The sequence below is a fragment of the Drosophila albomicans genome, chromosome 2L (assembly GCF_009650485.2).
Source record: "Drosophila albomicans strain 15112-1751.03 chromosome 2L, ASM965048v2, whole genome shotgun sequence".
In the NCBI taxonomy this organism is placed as follows: domain Eukaryota; kingdom Metazoa; phylum Arthropoda; class Insecta; order Diptera; family Drosophilidae; genus Drosophila; species Drosophila albomicans.
This window is the reverse complement of record NC_047628.2, coordinates 13,056,931-13,077,442: the sequence shown is the minus strand read 5'-3', so window position 1 is coordinate 13,077,442 and position 20,512 is coordinate 13,056,931. Positions and strand designations below refer to the sequence as shown.

Below are 20,512 nucleotides of genomic sequence, written 5' to 3'. Positions count from 1 at the left end.
TTTGAATTTAACCATTTGGTTGCAACCGCTTAAAGCGAATTGAAGCAGGACAATAGTGGTGGAAGCACAACGATACTACTATCGATAATTTTGGATTTGTTATTTCGATTTTGAATTTTAGTCATCGATGTTTGTATCCAATTTTATAATTATTCGGATTGTTGTATATTTATAAATTTGCATTAATTTCTTTTGTTTTCTTGTTGACTTGTTATTTGTTTGATACTTTTAAATATTTTGTTTAGAAGAGTATGTTATCGCTGGCATCGGAGTTTTTGCGGCAAAAAATAATTTTTGTAGAACAATTATTCAAAGATATGATTTAATATTAGCCATGGTGCAAAAGAATTATTTTATAATTATTATTATTTCCATTAAAAGAATTAATTTTGATCCGATAAAAATATATATGTAAATTAGTCGGACATATAAATTGAATTTTTAATTGGCGCCCATTTGATTGGATATTTGGTTGTTTATTATGAATGAGTTTTGATCTACGCTATCAGCGAATGACTTTGACTACATTAAATTCAAAGTTAACTCTGTTGATTGGGTTAAATATGCTGTAGCGATAATTTCTTGAAATATAACTTGAAGAATAGTTTGTGATTTGTTTTATTTCGCGTTATCGTAAAATAAATTACAAAATAAAATACATTTGCATATAATTCGTATCCTTATAGTACTAAATATTAATTTACTCACAAATTTTGGGTTAATATTGCGCTGTGTGTTATGCTATTACGAATCAAACAAATCTATGTTTGTAAATACATATATATATTATTCACTCAGGCCACGCCCATCAATTGTGCTGCGCCTTTTAGCATTGTTTTTGTTTTTTTTTATTTTGTCGATAAGGAAGCCGTTAAGCCTTCTATATATACATAATCTATATATATATAAATATGTATGAAGATGAAACTATTAGAAAATCACATAATTGAAATAAACAAAGTTAAATTCGTAACGGCGCAGACATGTTAAAAATACAATATTTTGTTTTTGGTGGATTAGTCACTTTGGAATCCATTGGAATTAGTTCGATATTTTGTTGTCGTTGTGACTAAAAACCAATTACACAAAATTGTACAATCTTTGAAATATTTAAGTATTTTTTATACAGTACATTTTCTATGTTTTTCATTAAGTTTTTTTTTTGTTTTTTGGCAATTGGTTACGCGTTTCTTTATGCAATTGTTGTAGGCATATTACAAGTATTTTAAAATCATCCAAATCCTTGACTGCAATCGGTAGTTTCGCTTACAAGAATATACAAATATGCTGGCATAGTGTTGTATATATAAAAAGTGGTCCTTAATTCGAGACAAATGTGTGTGTGTTTGTGTATTGTTATTATTGTTAAAAACATTCACTTAATTTCTTCTTGTTGTTTTTTTTTTTTTGTGTGCAATTCGGTTGGTGTAATTGGCTAAAAAACTTTCTCGTAAAGTTTATTAACGGTATTACATGAAATTAAATTATACAAAAATTGTTTTTCGCTTTGTTTTTATCCTTTTCAATATATCTAAATGTACATATATGAGAAGTGTTTAAGTTATAGTTAAGTCGACAATAAAAAATAGAAAATAAAGAAATTATGTTATTCTTTTGCAATTCAGTTGTTTTTTTTGTTTGTTTTGTATCAAGGAAGGACAGGTTATTCTTTGTTTTTTTTAGGGGATACTGTATGGATGCTCTTGTTGGAGGAGCTGCACTACTACAGATTAAAATACAGTTGTGTGGTTTAGTTGTTTTAATAAGCTAATATAAATCACGATAATATGGCCACGCTACGTCGCGGACCGCCCTGACTGATGTTGTCCATCGAGGACCATTTCTTGATGCCGTTCTTAAGCGCCTCGGCGGTCACTTTGTCCTGCATGACCCGCGACATCGCCTCCAGCTTCTGGGCGCGCTCCTTGGAGAGCGGCTCTGTGGGGAAATTGAGCTCATTTGCCTCGGCAAGCGTGCGCAAATCGAAATAATATTTGGCATAGACGGACGATGGAACGTTGATGTTGAACTGCAGCAGCTCCAGAAATTGACGCTCCAGCTCGTTCATATCCTCGACCGTAATGTCCTTGAGTATCTGGCAGTAATCGACATTCCACACTGCCTGGTCGTCCCATACTTTGGAGGCAAGCAGTATAGCACCTGCAAAAGCATTGGAAATCCATTAGAAACGGACCAAGAAAACGGATTGTGCGACACACGTTACTTTGTGACGAGTATCAGGAATGTTTAAAAATAATTAATATAGTAAGAAATACATTTAATTAACACTTGATAGTCAAACTTGTTAGTTTTGTGGTAATTTGCAACGAGTAACGAGAGTATTTATGGCAAAAGAGTTCTTAGTTATACAAAAATGTAATCAGTTCTTATATAACTCTTGCACTTCTCTGACTCTACTATTCACATTTCTGTACACTAAGTTAAAGTAAAGACTTTCTACTCGTCATCGTTACATACAAGAGTTATTTCCAGTGATTTAATAAAGAGAAGTTTATAATTGTTTAACCTATTAGTAACGCTGTAGATGAGTATGACAGGAGATTCTGACGCATAAACTACAGAAAATTAATTATAAAATGCTACTTTAAGACTTATTATTGAATGAGAAGCAGTTCGAAATGGCTTAGGATAGAATATTTAAACATTTTTATTTATCTATTTGTTATACTGTATTAAGTTCGTTACTCGTTACTTTAAGTACTGATGATTGAACGAGTTTTGCATGCATATTATAATACTAGTTCAAAGAAACCTTTGGAAGGAACCCTATTTAAGCATTTTTTTTTTTTTTAACTACTTGTTATACTTATTTCCCCAAGTTCTCGTCACTCGTTACATTAACGACTTTATCTACTTGTTATATTTAATTCCCTAAGTTCTCGTTACTCTTTACTTTAACGACTGATGATTGAATGAGTCTGGCTTTCACATACCCAACACCATGCGCTTCCAGTTGCATGGCCCCACATCGAGTTCCGCATAGGTGAGCAGACGCTCCAGATAGACTAGCGTGATGATTGCACACTCGGCCGTCAATTGGGCGGCATTGAACAGTGTGCGCACAAACTTGTAGATCTGTCGATGTTCGGGATTCTGAGTGTCATAATTATCCGGCACATGATCGTGCGTCAACGGATGCAGCTTTTCATCGAATATGTCCAAACGACGATCCGACTGACGATTCTTGATGTGATAGTAAATGGCCAGCGAAACACACTTGACTGTGTTCTTTAAATTCGGCTGCGACACAGTGCTGTCATCCAAATAGATGGTCGAGCACGACGAGCTCTTCTTGAGGCCGCCAGTTCCCGTTCCCGAACTATTCGCACCCGGTGTATTTGCGCCTCCTCCGCCTCCTCCTGTGCTGCTGCCACCTTGTTGTTGGGCAATTTGATGCTGAGAACGTTTACGTGTCATGCCGCCATTTTCCACTTTGGAGCGCTCCAGAAACATGGTGGCAGCCGTGGGATCTACCGATGGATCCTCTTCGCCCTCGAGCGCTTCACGCTCAGAAATGTGTTGCAGATTCTGTTGATTCTCATAGTTATCACCAGCGCCGCCGGGTTGATGATGTGAGTGATGGTGTTGATGATGCTGCTGATGATGCACGGACATCGCCACATTGCCACTGCCGCCGCCATGATGGCCATCGAGTTGATGCTGTGATGTGTGCGGCAACTGATGACGCTCCTCGAAGACGGGCGGTATATCCTTGGACTTGCGATCGGATTGTGGACTTGAGTAGGCACAGCACGAGTTCTTGTTGCCCATGGCTGGAAAATGCGGTGCGGCTTACAATCGTAAATAACAAAAATAAATGCAACTGCTAAGCGTCTTGACTAGGTTTCTTGGGGGGCGGGCGTCTCTCCACGATGTCTCCAATTTCTCTCTCTCTCTTTTTCTTTCTCTGCTGAGTGTCTTTTTTCGATTTCAGCTGGCCAAAAATTGTGTCGCTCTTAAAGTCGTTTTGAAAAGTTAGCTCACGCTAACGGCACGCTGCGATTTTTGGCACTTGCTCGTTTTGGTTGACAACTCGTCGCGGTTTCTATGTGCATGGCGCTGGCGTATCGTTCAACAATAACTGCTGCAACACTGGCTGCTGTATATGGTGCTGCTGCTGCTGCCCCAAGCGCCGTACAACAAAAAAAGCTCAAGGAGCTGCAAAATGAAACATGAAAAGAGATTGATTAGTTATTTAGTAGGCAGAGTTCTCCCCGGCAGTTTTGTTCGCCCTTTCTTGACAACTTTGGAGCTGTATTTGACCCAATTGCAGCTCGGATTTTTATTCTTATCAACTATTAAAATCTTTTTGAAATTACAGTCTCTCAGTCAGATGGCAATTCAACAAAGAATATCAGTATTGCGGCTAAAGGGAAAATATGAAATTACTTTAACAGGCACAAGACAAATGTGGATAAACTTATCTACCATAAACATTGCCTGAGTTTAGAGAGGTTCAAGCGCTTTTTTCTGTACTTCTTTAGGCAATTATTTCTGAAATATAATTTTTAAGCTATGCTTGGCTCCAATTTCAGTCTTCCATCAGTGAATACCATGAGCATTCTATATATAGGAGAAGCTATCAGTTGAAGATAGAAGTTTTTTTATGGTCAGACAGAAATAAAGGAATGTTGTCATAATCAAAAGATTAAAGCAAAACAGTTTTAATCGGAAGGTAAAGCTACTTTCGAAGAGCTATCATTTGGCTATTCATTTATGCCAATCTTTAGCTTAAACTATCATTATGCAGAGCCAATTTCAGACACAATTCAATTCCCGTTTTCCTTCTCCCAAACTTCTTTAAGAAACAGTTACGTTTTTAGTGTATTCGCAAATATGCACAAAACACTTTGATAACGAGATGCTGCCACTCCCCTTTCCCTGTGTGCGCCGCCTCAACATCACCAAGTGTTTTTTGTGTCGTGTGTCGAGCGATAAGATTCCCCCTCCTCCTTCACTTTGTCATCATTCTCTGCGACTACTGCTTTTATTTACACAGCTCGCTGGCGCTTAGATTATTATTGTGCAAAATTAATTAAGTCCAAGCACGACACAATCGGCAAGTGGGTGTAAAGGTGTGTGTGTCTCAGTGTGTGTGTGTGGAACGCTGTTGCTTAATTTGGTTAAAGGCAAAGAGTGGGAGGGGGTAAGGTAAAGACACTTGAATATATTCAGTGGGGCGGGGCTGCAGTTTTGATGGTCAGGCGGTCGGTTTGTTGCTCTAGATAGCCCTCGTTTTAGATTAGTGTGTCACTGTCACTTGACCAAAAACATTCCAATATTAATCATGGTCTTTTTATTTTTCTTCTGCTATGCACCAACAACAAATATCCCAACAACAGTAGCAGCGGCAGCGGCGTTAGCAGTCTCTTAAGTTGCCGCTGCTTGCATGGCAACGCCATGAGCAAAAACTTCACACACACATACACAGAGTAGCCTCTCGCACAATCTAAACGTGCTGCTGTTGCTAATTTCATTTAATTCATTTGCAAATTTGCAATACACTTCTTAGCACTCAGCGACTTTGCGCATGTTTAATTAATTATTGTGAAATTCTTAAGCAAACGAAAACGCAGAAAATTATTACTTTTTTGTTGTGCAGCTACTTACAATAAACTGACAGTCAGCGTGCAACGTACACAATGGTATTCGCTTGGGAAGCGCGCACACTGCAACAGCTGTTAATGTTAAGCTCGAAATGGTAATGTTGCAGCGCTGTTAATTAGCAGCGCTGTAAAGTCAGCTTGCGGTTCGATAATTGCGTTATCGATATGTTAACAATTTAAACTCATTTTGCTTTAGGTTTAATAATAATATTTTTATTAGTATATTAAAAGTCATATGGTGTTATTATATATATTCTTGAAGGTATTTCGTAATAAGCACAGACCTCAGCCGATAATTTTACGCATATTAAATATTTGCTTGAGTTGGAACTTAGTAGGAAAATTAAAAAGATATTAAGTAATTACTTCATCATATAATAGTATAAGTTCTTTGCTGAGGCATTGTAAGTTTAGATCGAAAAATGAAACACAAAATTATTTACAGTTTAGCGTGCTGAATGGTATTTCGACTTTTTAGGAATGTATCAATGTTGTGCTAGTTTTTAAAGTATAGGTTATCTTTATTTATTATTTTATATTCACTTTTTATTTACACAAAACTCACATACTTTTAGTTAGGTTTTTTTTTTTTTGTTTTTGCTTGGTTAAGTATTACATATGTATTATTTATCATTTGTATTCCATAATAGTTTTATTTCTTTAAATGTAATGATTGCTTTTAACTCATATATTTGTATACACATATTTTGTATGTATAGTTATAATAATATTATCATTATTATTATTATTATATTTTGACTACTGAAAATCGAAAAAGATATGGCGATAGGAAAACCATGCTATCGTTTTTAGTTTCTTTTTTTTTTTTTTTTGTGCATCATTAATATTCCTATAAATACCTTCGTATATATGGAGCCAGAAAATCTTCTTCTTATTAATAGGCGTATGCGTAATATTTGTTTTTGTTGCTGTTGTTGCTACAATACTACGGTAATCATTGTTGCTAATAACGTTAAGACATATGCTTGAATGTATTGTACGTTAAGTAACAGAGATATTATAACAAGTTCATTGCGCTAGTAACTGAAGGATATGCAAAAGGACCTCTATTCGGACCTATGCCTAACTTTGATTTTAATTTTTTATTATATTTTGTTTTCTTTACATTTAGAAGTGATTATAACTCTTTTTTTGCCTATTCGCTTTGAGCGTTTCAATTTGTTCGATATTCATATATAACAGTACTATATATGCATGTATGTATATGTACATATTGGTTATGTATATGTATATGTATATGTATATGTATTTGTTGAGTATTTACTGCAGCTAAGAGTACATAATAGTAATAATAGATTAAATATAATATTTATTTTTTCTTTTTATTTTTAGTTTTATTCCATTTTATCGAATATGGCTAATGCGGCCTTTACACATACACACACAGACACATGCTGACGCACACACACACACTCACACACATAACTTGCATGTGTATGCATGTGTGTGTTGTCAGATGATTTGTGGTTACCAACTACAGTAGTTAATTACGAGTATTGACTACCTTAATAAAGCTATGATCCCAATTTCAGCTGATAATTTGGTACCTTACTGCTAAGCGCATTTACCACTGCCCTTTGCCCACCGTCTCCAGCCCTGGCCTGACTATCGATCTGGTTATCGACTATCGATCCCTTCTATCGATCTGCTATTTCGACTTGTTTCCCTTATCTAGCTGGACTCGATCGCCGTCTGCTGTGTAAAGAGCAATGGTAAATCTTAAAAGAATGGTCCCGCTATCAGACATTTTGAAAAACGTTTAAAACATTTTGAGTTTGGATTCTTCTTCGAATACGAGAAAAACACACACAAAGAACTGAACTGAAAAGAATCGTGTGTTTTTGTTTTTTTTTTTTTGTGTTTTTTGTTTGTTTTTAGTTACATATTTTTGGTTTAGTATTTGGTTTAAGTTTCTCTTCTATATCCGTCGCACGTATAAAAATAAATATGTTTGCTAAACCATGTGCCATGTATTTTTTAGTTAGGTATATTATATTATTAGTATTATGTTTTATATGTGTAAATATATTCTTAACATTCATATACGGCGAATATATGTATATGTAGAGTAGGTAGCCATGTGCATCATATACTTTTTTGTTTTTGTTTTTGTTCGAGTGGAAATTCACGTGAATCGAAAGTCTGTTAGAGGTCCTTTTTTTGTTAGAGATATTTACATTTTTCCATTTGTTTTATAGCTATTCAGTTAAGTGTTAGATTTTCAGGTATTTTTAGTTAGGTACTTAATATCTAGACAGCCCTTGGCGTCGATCATCCTCTTTATCCATTATAACAAAAATTGAGCAAAGTTTCGGAAATAAAGAGTATACTTAAATGATTACAAAAAAGTTTCGTATTTAATTAAATATTTTGCGTTACAAAAAATCATACAAATAATCATTAAGAAAAGTACCATGTTTGATCTATAACAAAAACGAAGATGAAGATTAAGTTGAAGTTGAAGAAATCTCTCTATGAGCTAAGCTAAGTAAATGCTTATCAATTGTTGTTGGAGAACAATACTCTAGAACAAATGCCGCCTATTTACAGAGTTCCTGCTAGTGTTGTGCAATGCTGTTGTTGCTAATATTTTCGCTTTCAGTGTTATTACGATTACTATTTTGTTTTTACTAACAACAACAAATGATACATCAATTAGTTATACACACATATATAGTACGTTTATCTATATATGATTAATGTATACATTTTTTAAATGATTTTCAGTATTTTGTTTTGATTGATCATCATCATCTACGAACATGGATTCTATTGCTGCTACGTTAATCAACACTGGTTCTCCTGGAATTACTCAGTTATACAGTTTCGCTACATAGTTTGTGTGTTGTCTCGGTGCGGTTTTACATAGATTTCTATATATGTATGTATTTATTTATATATATATGTATATCTTTCTCTATTAATTATTTATGATTACTTTATTTAGATTTAAATGTAGTATATTCTCTATTTCTTTCTTTCATAGATTGCTGCTTATGCTTATGGGACTTAGTTGACTACAGTGTATTTAGTATTAGAGAGAGAGCACAATTTTTAGTTGCCAGCAGCGCCCTCTGTTGTATAAGAGAGAGAGCATCATTTTTAGTTGCTAGCAGCGCCCTCTGTTGTCGCCTCTGCCTTCGGCTCGTCAGCCGTTGATGCTGCTGCTTCCGTTTCCGACGCTGCAGCCTTGTCTTCGGCCTCAGCTTCGGCTTCTGCTTCAGCGGCGGCGGCCAGCGCTCGTGCCTCGGCATCTGCAAAGGGCATCAAAATATGAATTAACAATTTAGTTTTTCTAATTGTATATATGGAATTTACATTATCTTAACAGTTATCATAAAATTAGAACTTTTACTTACTTACATTTGTAACATGGAAAAGTTACAATTTAAAATAAATCCAATAATTATTTTATTCTTTTGAATAAATTCTGATTATTTGAAAATATTCTGATTATGATTTTTAAATTGATTTTGTACATTTCTTTTTGCTTATATAGTAGATTCAAAAACTTTTCATTTGAGTTAAGTATGTAAATATGCAAAATAATAGAAACAAGATTCAATAAAAATTAATAAATGAAACGCTGTTTTTATGTAGTCTTATAGCTTGCAGGGGTAAAATAAATAAATTTCAATTAAAAATATAAAATCTTTGACAAATACTTTTGATATTCTTAATATTTGATGTAAACATTATTCTACAAATTTAACAAATGAAGATCTTATTAGGGTCTAGTTCGAGAATCATTTTAGTGAATGAGAGAGAGGATAGGCTAGGATAGGATAGAATTTAATATAAATCTGAGCTTGAAATTCTTCAGCAATTATACAAGTTTCAATAATGTATAATTTAGATAGATTACAGCAACCACTATAATCAGATTTTCAAAACCAATTTTGAACATGTTGCGTAAGAAAGTGAAGACAATAGCATTTGGTCTATTTAAAGCTTTATTGTTAAATACATTATGAAATGTGGATTAAACTGTCAGCGTGTCAGAGGCTTGTCACAATTTCTAGAATTCAATTAGTTAATTTACGCAGGACATTTTGTAGAATATTTTTAGATTGGAGGGAGGAAGAGATAGAGAGAGAGAGAGAGAGAGAGAGAGGAACAAACGAGTGGGAAAGTGAGAGAGGAGAGGAACTTGCTTGCTTTATGTAAAGTTGCTTTTTCTTCTGCGTTCTAAGAGCTCTGCGTAAGGATGAGGATGAGGATTAAAATTGAAAAATGCTAATATGCTGTCCACTCCAAATTGCTCAAAAGCTGGATCAAAGCAGCATTGAAATGCAATTAGGAGGCAGCTAATTAAAAGGAAAAAGGAATACTCTCGTCTTTACCTTTGATGGCCTGCTCCTTCCAGATGCGCTTGTTCTCCGTGAGGCACGTCAGCCAGGGCTTGGTGATGGTGAACTTGGAGACTGCACCCGGTATGCTCTTGCGTGTCATGGCGCAGACATTGCGCTTCTTCGCCTCCTCGACGGCGTCCTCGTTGTGAGCATTGCTCGACTCTTCGGGCAACGGTGCCGGTTTATTTTTGATGACGGGCGCAATGGGCGCCAGAATATGCTCCAGCATGTCGGACATTATGGTCATGCTGGGCTCCACAATGAAATCGATAAAACCAATCTGTGACTCGGCGACGAGCGTATTCTTGCGATCACACAACGGACTGAAGGGCAAACCGAGCTCCTTCTCGAGATCGCCCTGACGAAAGAATTCCTCCAGCAGCAGCATGGTCCAGCGATGATGGACATCCCAATGTTTGGCCGGGTGGGAGATATCACAGCAGTGCAGCACCAGCGACAATGCCTTCGACTTGTCAATGGTTGGCTCCTGCAGCGTCAACAGATTGCGCATTATCTTCAGCTGTTGGAAATGATAGGTCATGTCGGTGGCCAGCACCATGTCAATGATGAGCGTGCGCAACTCCTTGTACTCCTCGCGCGATAAATGCGACAAAATGTTAGCATCGTCCTCCTTCATTAGCCGAAAACTGGCGCTCACATGATGGTTCTCCAGCACAGCGCGATCGTTGTACAGCAACGCCGTCTCCGAGCCGGACATCACATGGAAATTGTTGGTGGTGCCGGTGTGCTCAAAGTCGTGCAACAGCGCCGCCAGCAGCGAGGCGAATATCTCCAAGTCCGTCAGCCAATTCATGAGGCCCGTGTTGCACAGACAATAGTGCATCGACTGCATCACATCCACCGCATGCAAATTGTTGTGATATGGATTGCGATAGCGACAATAACCTTCCTCGACACGATGCAGAAACGTCTCCAGCACTCCGGGTGCTATCTTGAACTTGTGCATCGCCCCGTAGCGATTCAACAGATCGTAGGCCACGTACTTGATCACCTGACCGCTGGCCGCCTCAGTCAGCGCAAACACATCGAAAGTCCAGTCATCGAGATTCTGGGGGAAGAAAAACATTTTATTATTTGTTTATGTAAAATACTTTAATTCAATAAATTATAGAGCGGAGTTATTAAGACCTCATTTTGACTATGTTTAATTGAATTTCTCACACTTAGCTTTGTGTAAGTTTCTTTTATGTTTATTTTCTAGCAATAATTCAATTACATATATAGAACTTTATTTATTTTCAAAATTTACTACCAAATAAAAATTTAAATGTTATTTAAAAATGAGTGATTAAGACTTCTTGTTGACTATGTTTAATTGAATTTCCTATATTTATCTATGTTCTAAGTTTCTTTTGAAAATGTTTATTTTCTAGCAATAATTCAATTTTTATTATATAGAAAATGTCTATTTATTTTCACATTTAATTTTCGACTAAATAGAAATTTAAATTAAATTATTATTTAAAATTTAATTTTCTATGATTTTTTTTTTTTGAAAATGTAATTCTCTCTTCACTCCGGCGCAAGTTTTTGGTGAAGATCTTAATCTTATTTTCAATCGCCACTTATATACCAAATATAACTTATGGTTTTTGCGGTGTATATTTTAAAATTAATCACCGCAGTGTTTTACTTTTATTGGATAGCAGATATTTCGCAATTTAAATTATCTATATCTATATTATATAGTTTACAATTTTAAGATGCTAGATCATTTTATTTATAATATAATTTTTGATAATAGTTTACCTGCTCGTTTTATTATTAAAGTTATTTTTTTTAAGTTGTTCCAATCTTTTGATGAAATGTTTATTCTTATTAATAATGAGCACAATCTTAACCCTATTTCTGATAGGTACTATGGAAGTAGTATGGAAAATATATATTTTTCATAATGTCGTAAATTTGCATTAAATCTTTTATCTTCTATCTTTTTCATTATACATTTAGGGAAAATTCAATTTAAGGAAAATACAATACAATTACATTATATTTACATTACAAAGAAGTCACTTTTTTTTATTTATTCGCAAATGAAGCTGTCATTCTATAATATTTATGTTGCTTTCCTTTCTAATATCACAACTGACTTTTTTCAGTTATCCTTTTAATTATTGAAAATAATATAATATTATAAACTTGGTTTCTGCTCTAATTTAAAAGTTAAGTAGTGTAACCAGTATTTATTTATTTATTTAAAAAGGCTAACACTAATTTATTTTTAAAACACCGGCCTTCGGCTTGACTAATGCGTATAAGGAATGGATTCTTTAAAAGTGATCCAAAATCATGTTCTTGCAAGTTATAAAATTTGTACTATCAATTAATGTAGCATACTTTTTGGGGCACATTTAAAATGATTCTTATTTGTGTAAATTAAGCTATGTCTATTCTATTTATTTTGCCTACATTTAAAAACTAAATTGATATTAGTTATTTTATTGTGCACTCACCTTGAGCAACTTGACGACGTCGGGAGGGAATTGCATGAGCGTCGAGCTGGAGACGCGCCTGTAAATGCGATCCACAAAGATGCCGGCTCGAATGGCGTGGGCCACCGATCGGAACTTGGGCTTCTCATCGCTCCGGTTGCGAGTGGTGGCCATTTGACGGGTGAACGTCGATGCCAACCACTCGCGCACTTCCGGCGGAACCGCATCCGGTTGCACTTCGGAGAGTTCATCATCCTCGTCGGCCAGACGCCTAAAGGTTTTGTTTTTGGGTTTTTTTTTGGGAATTGGGGGGGATTGAAGAGAAAACATATTGTTAGTTGGGTTTCACAATGTTCTCCCATAATAACTAATTTTATTATTAATAATTTGTACTTCTTTTTTTTTTGGTAACAAATAAAAGTGTTAAATATTGAAAAACTCAACAGAAATTCAAGTTAAATAAATTCAATTTATGTAGCGCAATTTTGTTTGTTGCTTGTCATTTGTAGCTCAAGTTAAGAAAGGAAAAGAAACCAAAATGCACCAGAAATAAACGAGAACAACGTAAAAAAGATTACAACGAAAATTCAGAGTTATTTTGTGTTTTGTAATTTATTTTGGCGGAAAAGGAAAAGTCTTCTTTAGGATGGGTGCAAGGAAAATTCATTCCATTTTTTTTTAATGTGAAACGAAAAACTGTTTAAAATGCAAGACAAAGAGGAGGAGAATTATTATTCGTTTTTATTTTTAGTGGGAACTGAATGCAAAAATTCACTAAGAAGCTGAACAGGCAGGTGCATGCGTGTATGTGTGAGTGTGAAAGTGTGTGTGTGTGTGTGAGAGATAGTGTGTATGTTTGTGAGTGTGAGTTTGTAAGGATGCTAAACGAATTCACTAATTGCATGCGTAGTTATTTTCTTTTTAGGGTGCAACAACAAACGTGCAACGTGCGACAAAGACGCAAGGACTTTCGACTTTTCACTTCGACTTGGACTTTGCATATAGAATAGTTATGTTTTTCGAGCCTGTAGCATTGGCATTGGCAACACACTGAAATATCAGACTAATTGGTCAATTAGTTGTGTATGTAGACAGAGGAGAGACGGGGCGCCACGAAGAGGGACGAGTTAACGAGTTTGACAGCCTCAATCAGTGCACATTTCCATGGCAACTTTCAACTCCAACTCGACAACGATTTCCAGAAAATTTCCCAAGAAATTCACACGCACACACACACACACAGGTAAAAAGGATAAGAAATGTGAAGAAAAATAAACATAAAAAAGTTGCTCGTTATGGCAGCCAAAGAGTGAGAAAGAGAGAGAGAGAGAGTGAGTAGAGGGGGGAGTTGCAAAGCTGGTGAAGCACTCAAGCGAGACGCGTCTGGGAGCAAACGACTTAAGCGAATTAGCGTTAGATTCAATTATGCTTAATTAGTCGCAGTGATGCTGCAGCAACGCGAAGAGCAATAACAACAAAACGGACGATAAGTGCGCCCTCAAAGCCGATTACGATTATGCTTATCGATAGACGAATCTAACGAGGCCAAGCAGCAGCGATTTAATCGTTTGCTCGAGTTGCCTTTGGTTAGATTTAAAATGTCAACGCGAATTTTATAGCTGACAATTTTTTTTAAGTTAAAAATGTTATAATAATAACTTTATTAAATTACGAATTTGACTCCCAACGTAAATTACGTTACTTATCGATAAACAAGTAGAGACTTTATTAAGTTTTGCTCTACTTTAAAATATGAATAACTTTTTATAGTTAATGATTATTGTTTGAGTTGCATATAATTCAATTATTCTTTGAAAATTATATATCAATTAATTTTTTTATTGTTGTACATTTTTTTTAGATCAATAGACCGTAAATAAATTTTAATATATACTGAGTGATTATTCATTATTATTTTAACACTCTCTTTCCTATAAGGAATTTCAACTTTTTAAATTCGACTATAAAATTCATGAATAATGATTTATGTATCATCTTTAGAAACAATATGTTTTATATTTCGCATTATTTTATATTCAACGTGTTAAAACAATTGATGATGTGCAGAGGAATTAAGAATGAACTCTACGTATACCTAATAATATTATAATTGTAACATTTTCGTCTCATAATCGTCTGTATAAACCGAGCTCAGTGCTGTACATAAAATTCTTGTCCATATTGTTTAGCAAATTATTCAATTTATTTGTTTTGGTGTAGATAATTTGTAGAATATAATTGGTGAGGAAGTATGATTTAACACTACCTATGCTTAATATTAAATGTGGTCTAATCTATTCATCGTTATACAGATGTTTAAATCTTTTTAGTCTGGTCCTTCTATATGCTTAAACTATTCAAATTCTTATGCCATGGATTGCTAGATAATTGTAGCCAAATTGAGTTTCAACTCTACATATATTTCAAAACAACAATTGCATAAGCAACTGCTTTATCCGCAGAGTAATCCGCACACAACAAAGACTTGCTGTTGAGTCTGGCATTTACTTAAATCAAATTCTAACTGAATATTTTAGAACTTGTGCTGCTTTCAAGCGAAAGCAGTTGCTAGAATTCTCGGTATTTTACCAGACATCCCTGGAATAGTTTTTGCTAGCTTCCTGTTGTGCTCGTCGTCGAGCGGTTACATAATTCTAACCGCAATATACGAGCGAGCACCAGTTTATAGTTGTTGTTGTTATCGCTGTCTGTGTGTGTGTGTGTGTGCATTTCGTAGTAAAAAGGAGTGACAAGCGAAATGGCAATGATATTTCATTGCAGCGAGTAGAGTAATATTTTGTTGATTTGCATTGTTTTGTGTGAATTTGTTGAGAGAGTCGAGAGAGAGTTAACTACGAATAATTTATGTAATACCATTCCGTTTTCATGGCATGCTCCGCTTCAGTAATACACAACATTCTTCTTTTTTTTTTTGTTATTCAATTAACTTTGACTTTATGACTTTTGCTTTTTTTGTTTTTTTTTCTCTTGGATAAATGATAGTAACTTTTGCACTGAATAGTAGAGAGTTGTAGAATCGCACCTTTTCTTCTTTTCCTGCGTCTCCTTGGCGCGATACTGAATTATGAACTGTATGAGTTCGACGGTTATGACGCTTTGACGGCTGCTTTCACGCCTCAGGCGACTCATCGCAACGATCACGAAGCAAATGCTTCTGATTCTGTAATACGTCAATCGCTCTGCCGCTGCTCCAAATAATTGTGCCTCTGCTGCTGCTGCTGTTGCTGCTGTTGTGGCTGCTATTCCTTGTGCCGTTAATGTTGACATGGATTGGCGTCGCATAAATTGACTTTGTGTCAATGTCAATTCGTTTCTCGATTTCTATTTATTCGCACATTCGAAATTAACCGTAATTTATCACTGACTTCACTGCGACACGAGAGCACGTTAGAGCGAAAGTGAGAGAGAGGAAGAGCGATTTGCAATTAGCTCGAAATGCGCTTTTAACGAAGTGCGAGGGGGATGGCAGCACTGACACACACGTGTGCAAATATTTGTGCAGCTATTTCTCGTTTTCGTTTTCTTTTTTTCGGCAGGCAACAACTTACTTTTTTGCCTTTTCTTCTCTTCTTTTGCGTTTTCTTTGACAGCGGCGTTAGGTGCTTGTTTGCTGCGGCGCGTGTAGTTGGCTCATTGCGAGTTAAATTTAAACTAAAACCCGCTAAAATGCGGCAACATTGCGAAACAAGGGAGCTGCTTTGTACTTTGCTGCTGCTCTTGCTGCTTTGCGTGCTCAAGGAAGCAACAACGGACAGGCTATGCGTGCTTTGTTGCAGAGCAGAGCAGTCGACCACACGCCAAGCGGAGCAGCGTCAAGTCAGTAGTCACTGTAAAACACAGCCTTACACACACACACACACACACAGAGGGCATATCAATTATGTCAGCAAGGAGCAGAAGAAAATAAAATGTAAGCAAACTCACGATGGCAGCAGAAGCAGCGAAGAGGAGGCGGTTGGGGTAGCTCAACTATTATGTGCAAAAGCAGCGTCGTATATTTTTCTTTTACTACTACAAAACAATTACACAAAATGCTAGCTGGCAACAGTAACAACAACAACAACAACATCTCTATATACATATAGCACTCGTAATACTCTCGTGGCAGCAACTATAGAGCCATGACTCGAGCTATATCCTGGCCTGATAAACACGACAACGTCACGAGCACAAAGGCTTTCCACAGCTGCTAACTTCCTTCTTTTGATGCCCGGCAGTCAAAAGAGTACGTCTAGGGTATAATGAATAACTCACAATCGACAATCGACTAGAAGTTTAAATAATGTAAACACCACAGACATCCGTCTGTCTGTCTGTCCGCTTGTATGAATAGTTTAATCTAAAAAACTAAAGCTCGTAGAGTTCTCAATTTTTCTGGAAAAACTTGAATGAGATTTAGATGGCAAATTTTAAAATTTTTTTTAAAAGTTTGTTATGAAACTTCTTGCCTCTGTACATAAATTTTCTTTATGATAATCATGTTTAAAAACAGTATTGTATATAAATTCCTTTAAAAAAATATACAAATGTCGTAAAGTTTGTAAAGTTATACTAGAAACAATAAATAAGTGATTTGAATAAAAATATATCATTTGAATAAAAATTTCTATGAAAGATATTATATATTAATAATTTAAAATTAAATTTAATATATTAGCTGGAAAATAATTGCAAAGTATTGCAAACAATAATATAAGATTCTATAAATTATTTGTATCATTTTTTTAATATATTTTTTATATATATTTTCTATTGTGTTTTTCATTTGTATTTACCGCGTATTCGGCAGTCGAAAAGTTTCAAATTCTAACTTCTTAAGCCTTGGCGTTTTGCCTTTATTGTGTTTAATGACTTTGCATGCTAGCGAAGAATCTCAAGATGGCGTCGGACTCGAGGTCGCCACCTGCCCACACCCCTCTCCCCATCTCTCTCTCTCCCACTATCTTACAGGTAGAGAGAGCGGTGAGGAAAAAACTGTTTTCAGTTTTGTTTATTTCTCCAATTGCATTTCATTACAATTACAATTCCAAACATACAAATTCGGAATTCGAATTTTTGTTGCGTGCACAGGGCGTTTGGTTTAAATGAATTGCTGCAGTTATTGCCACATAAAAGCTCGCATTAAGTGCATTTAGAAATCACGCGAGCGAAAGCGAGAGGCAACAGGTTGCCAAGCTACTAATGGAAGACTTCAGCTGAGTACCCTTCCATCTGCCATCTCGTTCGCACACTTCAGTGGAGAGTTCGCGCCTCGAGTGACGCACTGGAAAACATTGCAAACTTTCGTGCGCTTTGAGCTTAGAATTAATGAGAAAATTTTAATTTAAAATTGTTCTACGTATATATTATATAATATACATATATAGTAAATAAGTTACCTGACATTTACATACGTACTACAATGTAATGTAAAATTTTATTCTTTAACTTCATGAAGATGTCTCGTGCTAACAGAAAACAAGTCATTAAAAATATATAAAATATTATTTCAATGGATTATATATAGTAACATTTTATGTATCTAATGTAAAATGCAATAGAAATTATTTTCGGGATTAAAAAGTACACTATTGTGTTTAATGTGCACTGTATAAACATTTCAGCGACTATAAAGCATTCTAAAATGTACATTCATAGTTCTTGCCTTTAAGTTTCGGTTAGTTCTTCATGTCACGCCTAGAACAATCTCATCTTTTGTTTTTGTGTACAAAAATGTGTCTTAAAATCTTAAGACAACAATTTGCAGCTTAAAGCCATTAGCCATTTTTTGGGCCTCAAATGTCAAGTGTCTAGCGAACCGTTTTGTGGCCTTGTGTCTTGATTTTAAGGCTCATTTGAGGGCAGCGGGCCACAACACAAATGATAATGCGGATTCCCAGCTCTGCTTCCCTCTCCAAAAAAAGTATAGTATGCCACTTAATAGTTATGCGTGCAATTTCCTGTGCCCGTCGCACAAAAATGCCTGAGGCACATTTTGTCATCGCCGCCGTTGTCATTGCCGCCCCGTCGTACACGGGAAATTGCTGCCAAATTGACAACATTGTTTTCTGTCAATGATTTTCGTTTACCGGGGGCTTTTGAAATTCCCCCTCTCCCGTCTCGCATGCAGCTTCCCATATAGACCATTTGGCAGGACATGCGTGTAACATCACAAAAGCCAGGAACAAGCACCATTGCGTGTGCGGAATCATTAGATTGAAAACCTTGGGAATGCTGCTTCTAGAGAGCTGCTCGTGAAGTTGGGGAGAGAGGGGAAGAAAAAGCTAAAATATTGTGGAAACGTAGGCCGTTAATTCCACAGCAAATTAATTATCTCTTTCTCCTAGCTAGATTATACAGAATTTGCATTTTCCAAAAAAAAATATTCTTTACGATAATAATAATATTAAAGTTATGCAAAAATAAATTTATATAGGAAATTTCGACATTTCTTTTGTCTATTTATTTTTTGCAATATTGAACAATTTTTCCACTTTTCCATCTTTCAGCATTTGCTGAACAACAAATTTAATATTTATATTTCTGTCATGAAATGATCAAATTATATTATTTAATTTATACTATTGCATATCATGGTTGCGCAATCTAGATTTTCCTATATAAAATTAATTTATCAATTAATTAAGCAATATTCTTGGGAATTTTTTGTGCATAATTGTAACTATGTGTAGTCTTTATAAAAAATTTACTTTAATTATAATAATTTATGCTTCTTTTCTTGTATTCTTTATTTGACCGTAGTATTTAGTTCAGTTTCTAATTGGTTTTCACCAATTGACATCTTTATATCCTTTGTATTGCCACTCAATATTCAATAGAATTATCTGATATAATTGTTTTTTAATTTTTCCCTTTAAGAAGCAACAAATTAAGCGACCCTCGCAAGGCATTGTTTGCCTGGGGGCAGACTGATTAAAGTGTGTGTACATCGTCATCGTAGTAGCTGTGTTCGTTGTTTTGTGTTCATTGTTTCGCTGTTGTTGTCAAAGGACAACGGCGAGTGGCATTCTGGCATAGTACAGGACACAGAAGGTCCTTTTGAATTTGATGCGGCTGTCGTCTCTACGGTCAAAGCGTTGACGCTGCTGCTTATGTGGCAAAAATTGGCAGTTAACATCATTTATTATTGATTTTCCTTTTGGCCAAATAGATACAACCAATATTAGGCCTTTATTGAAAGGGGGACGACGACTGTTGTGCGTTGTGGGTTTTTCTTTTGGGTCTGTATTTTTTGGGTCAGTTATTGGGCCCCGTCTCCCAATTGACGCGAAAGATGATTGATGACTGCGAGCCGTTATCCATATAAATTGGCCAACACAGTTTTGCGACCTTCAACTTGTATTTGGCCAGCCAAAAAAAAAAAAACAAGCAAATTGACCTAGTTCTCTCTGTATTCAGTTCAATTTTCGCGTTTTAATTACTTGCAATTTGATCTGGCCCTCCAGACCTCAAATGAATCATTCAATAATTGTGTGCTGCTTTAAATCAATGTTAATTTGTATTAATGACACATTGGATAATTACTTTTTAGGTTTTGCTCGCTGCTGCAGCATGACGAAGACAATTTGTTTATATTATTTATATATAAATTTGATTTTTAATTATGATTTATTGGAAATGCGCGTTGTATTTTGTTCACATTTTTCACACGCGTTGTTTGCGACGAGTTGAAAAACTGAAGAGACATTAAAATCATTTGGCACCTTATCGGCATGAATGAAGCCGCAAATGGCATTTAATTTGTGAATTTTGTACAATTGATATCGACACGGCAGCAATAATAATAATAATAAGAGAGCCCATCCACAAACTCGCGCATATCTAACTCGATTTTTTACAAAATCATTTTTGATTTCTCTCGTTTTTTTTATTTTTTATTATTGCATTTTATTATTTCTTTTTTTTTTGTTTTTATCATAATTAAACAAAACGAATATTGCGTCAACAAATTAGCTGATAAGATTCAAAGGGGGGAAACGACATTAGGGACGGCAGTGTGGGCTGATCAAAAGTCTACAAGGTGTATTGACGACGCTTG

General features: G+C 35.4%; 2 protein-coding genes across 11 annotated transcripts in view; both read right to left on the bottom strand.

Moving 5' to 3' along the window:
- Positions 1-1,000: 1,000 nt before the first annotated feature.
- LOC117564778 (cyclin-Y-like protein 1) lies at positions 1,001-5,660 on the bottom strand. Its single transcript, XM_034243677.2, has 3 exons — positions 5,632-5,660; positions 2,955-4,179; positions 1,001-2,160 (listed from the first exon to the last, which is right to left on the bottom strand). The coding sequence occupies exons 2-3, from the start codon at positions 3,790-3,792 to the stop codon at positions 1,778-1,780; spliced, it is 1,221 nt and encodes a 406-aa protein (XP_034099568.1). The 5' UTR covers positions 3,793-4,179; positions 5,632-5,660; the 3' UTR covers positions 1,001-1,777.
- Positions 5,661-8,055: 2,395 nt separating this feature from the next.
- Positions 8,056-20,512, bottom strand: part of LOC117563965 (dual specificity calcium/calmodulin-dependent 3',5'-cyclic nucleotide phosphodiesterase 1) — a 99,176-nt gene continuing 86,719 nt past the window's right edge. For 8 of the 10 annotated variants that reach the window (XM_034242546.2, XM_034242549.2, XM_034242542.2 and 5 more), the window contains 3 exons: positions 12,475-12,724; positions 9,992-11,069; positions 8,056-8,902 (listed from right to left, as the gene is read on the bottom strand). In XM_034242546.2, coding sequence (XP_034098437.1) covers positions 8,751-8,902; positions 9,992-11,069; positions 12,475-12,724 — 1,480 coding nt within the window. In that variant the 3' untranslated portion in view covers positions 8,056-8,750. Of the gene's footprint in view, positions 8,903-9,570; positions 9,846-9,991; positions 11,070-12,474; positions 12,725-15,496; positions 15,983-20,512 lie in introns of those variants that run through there. The other 2 variants (XM_034242551.2, XM_034242545.2) reach the window with 2 other exon arrangements.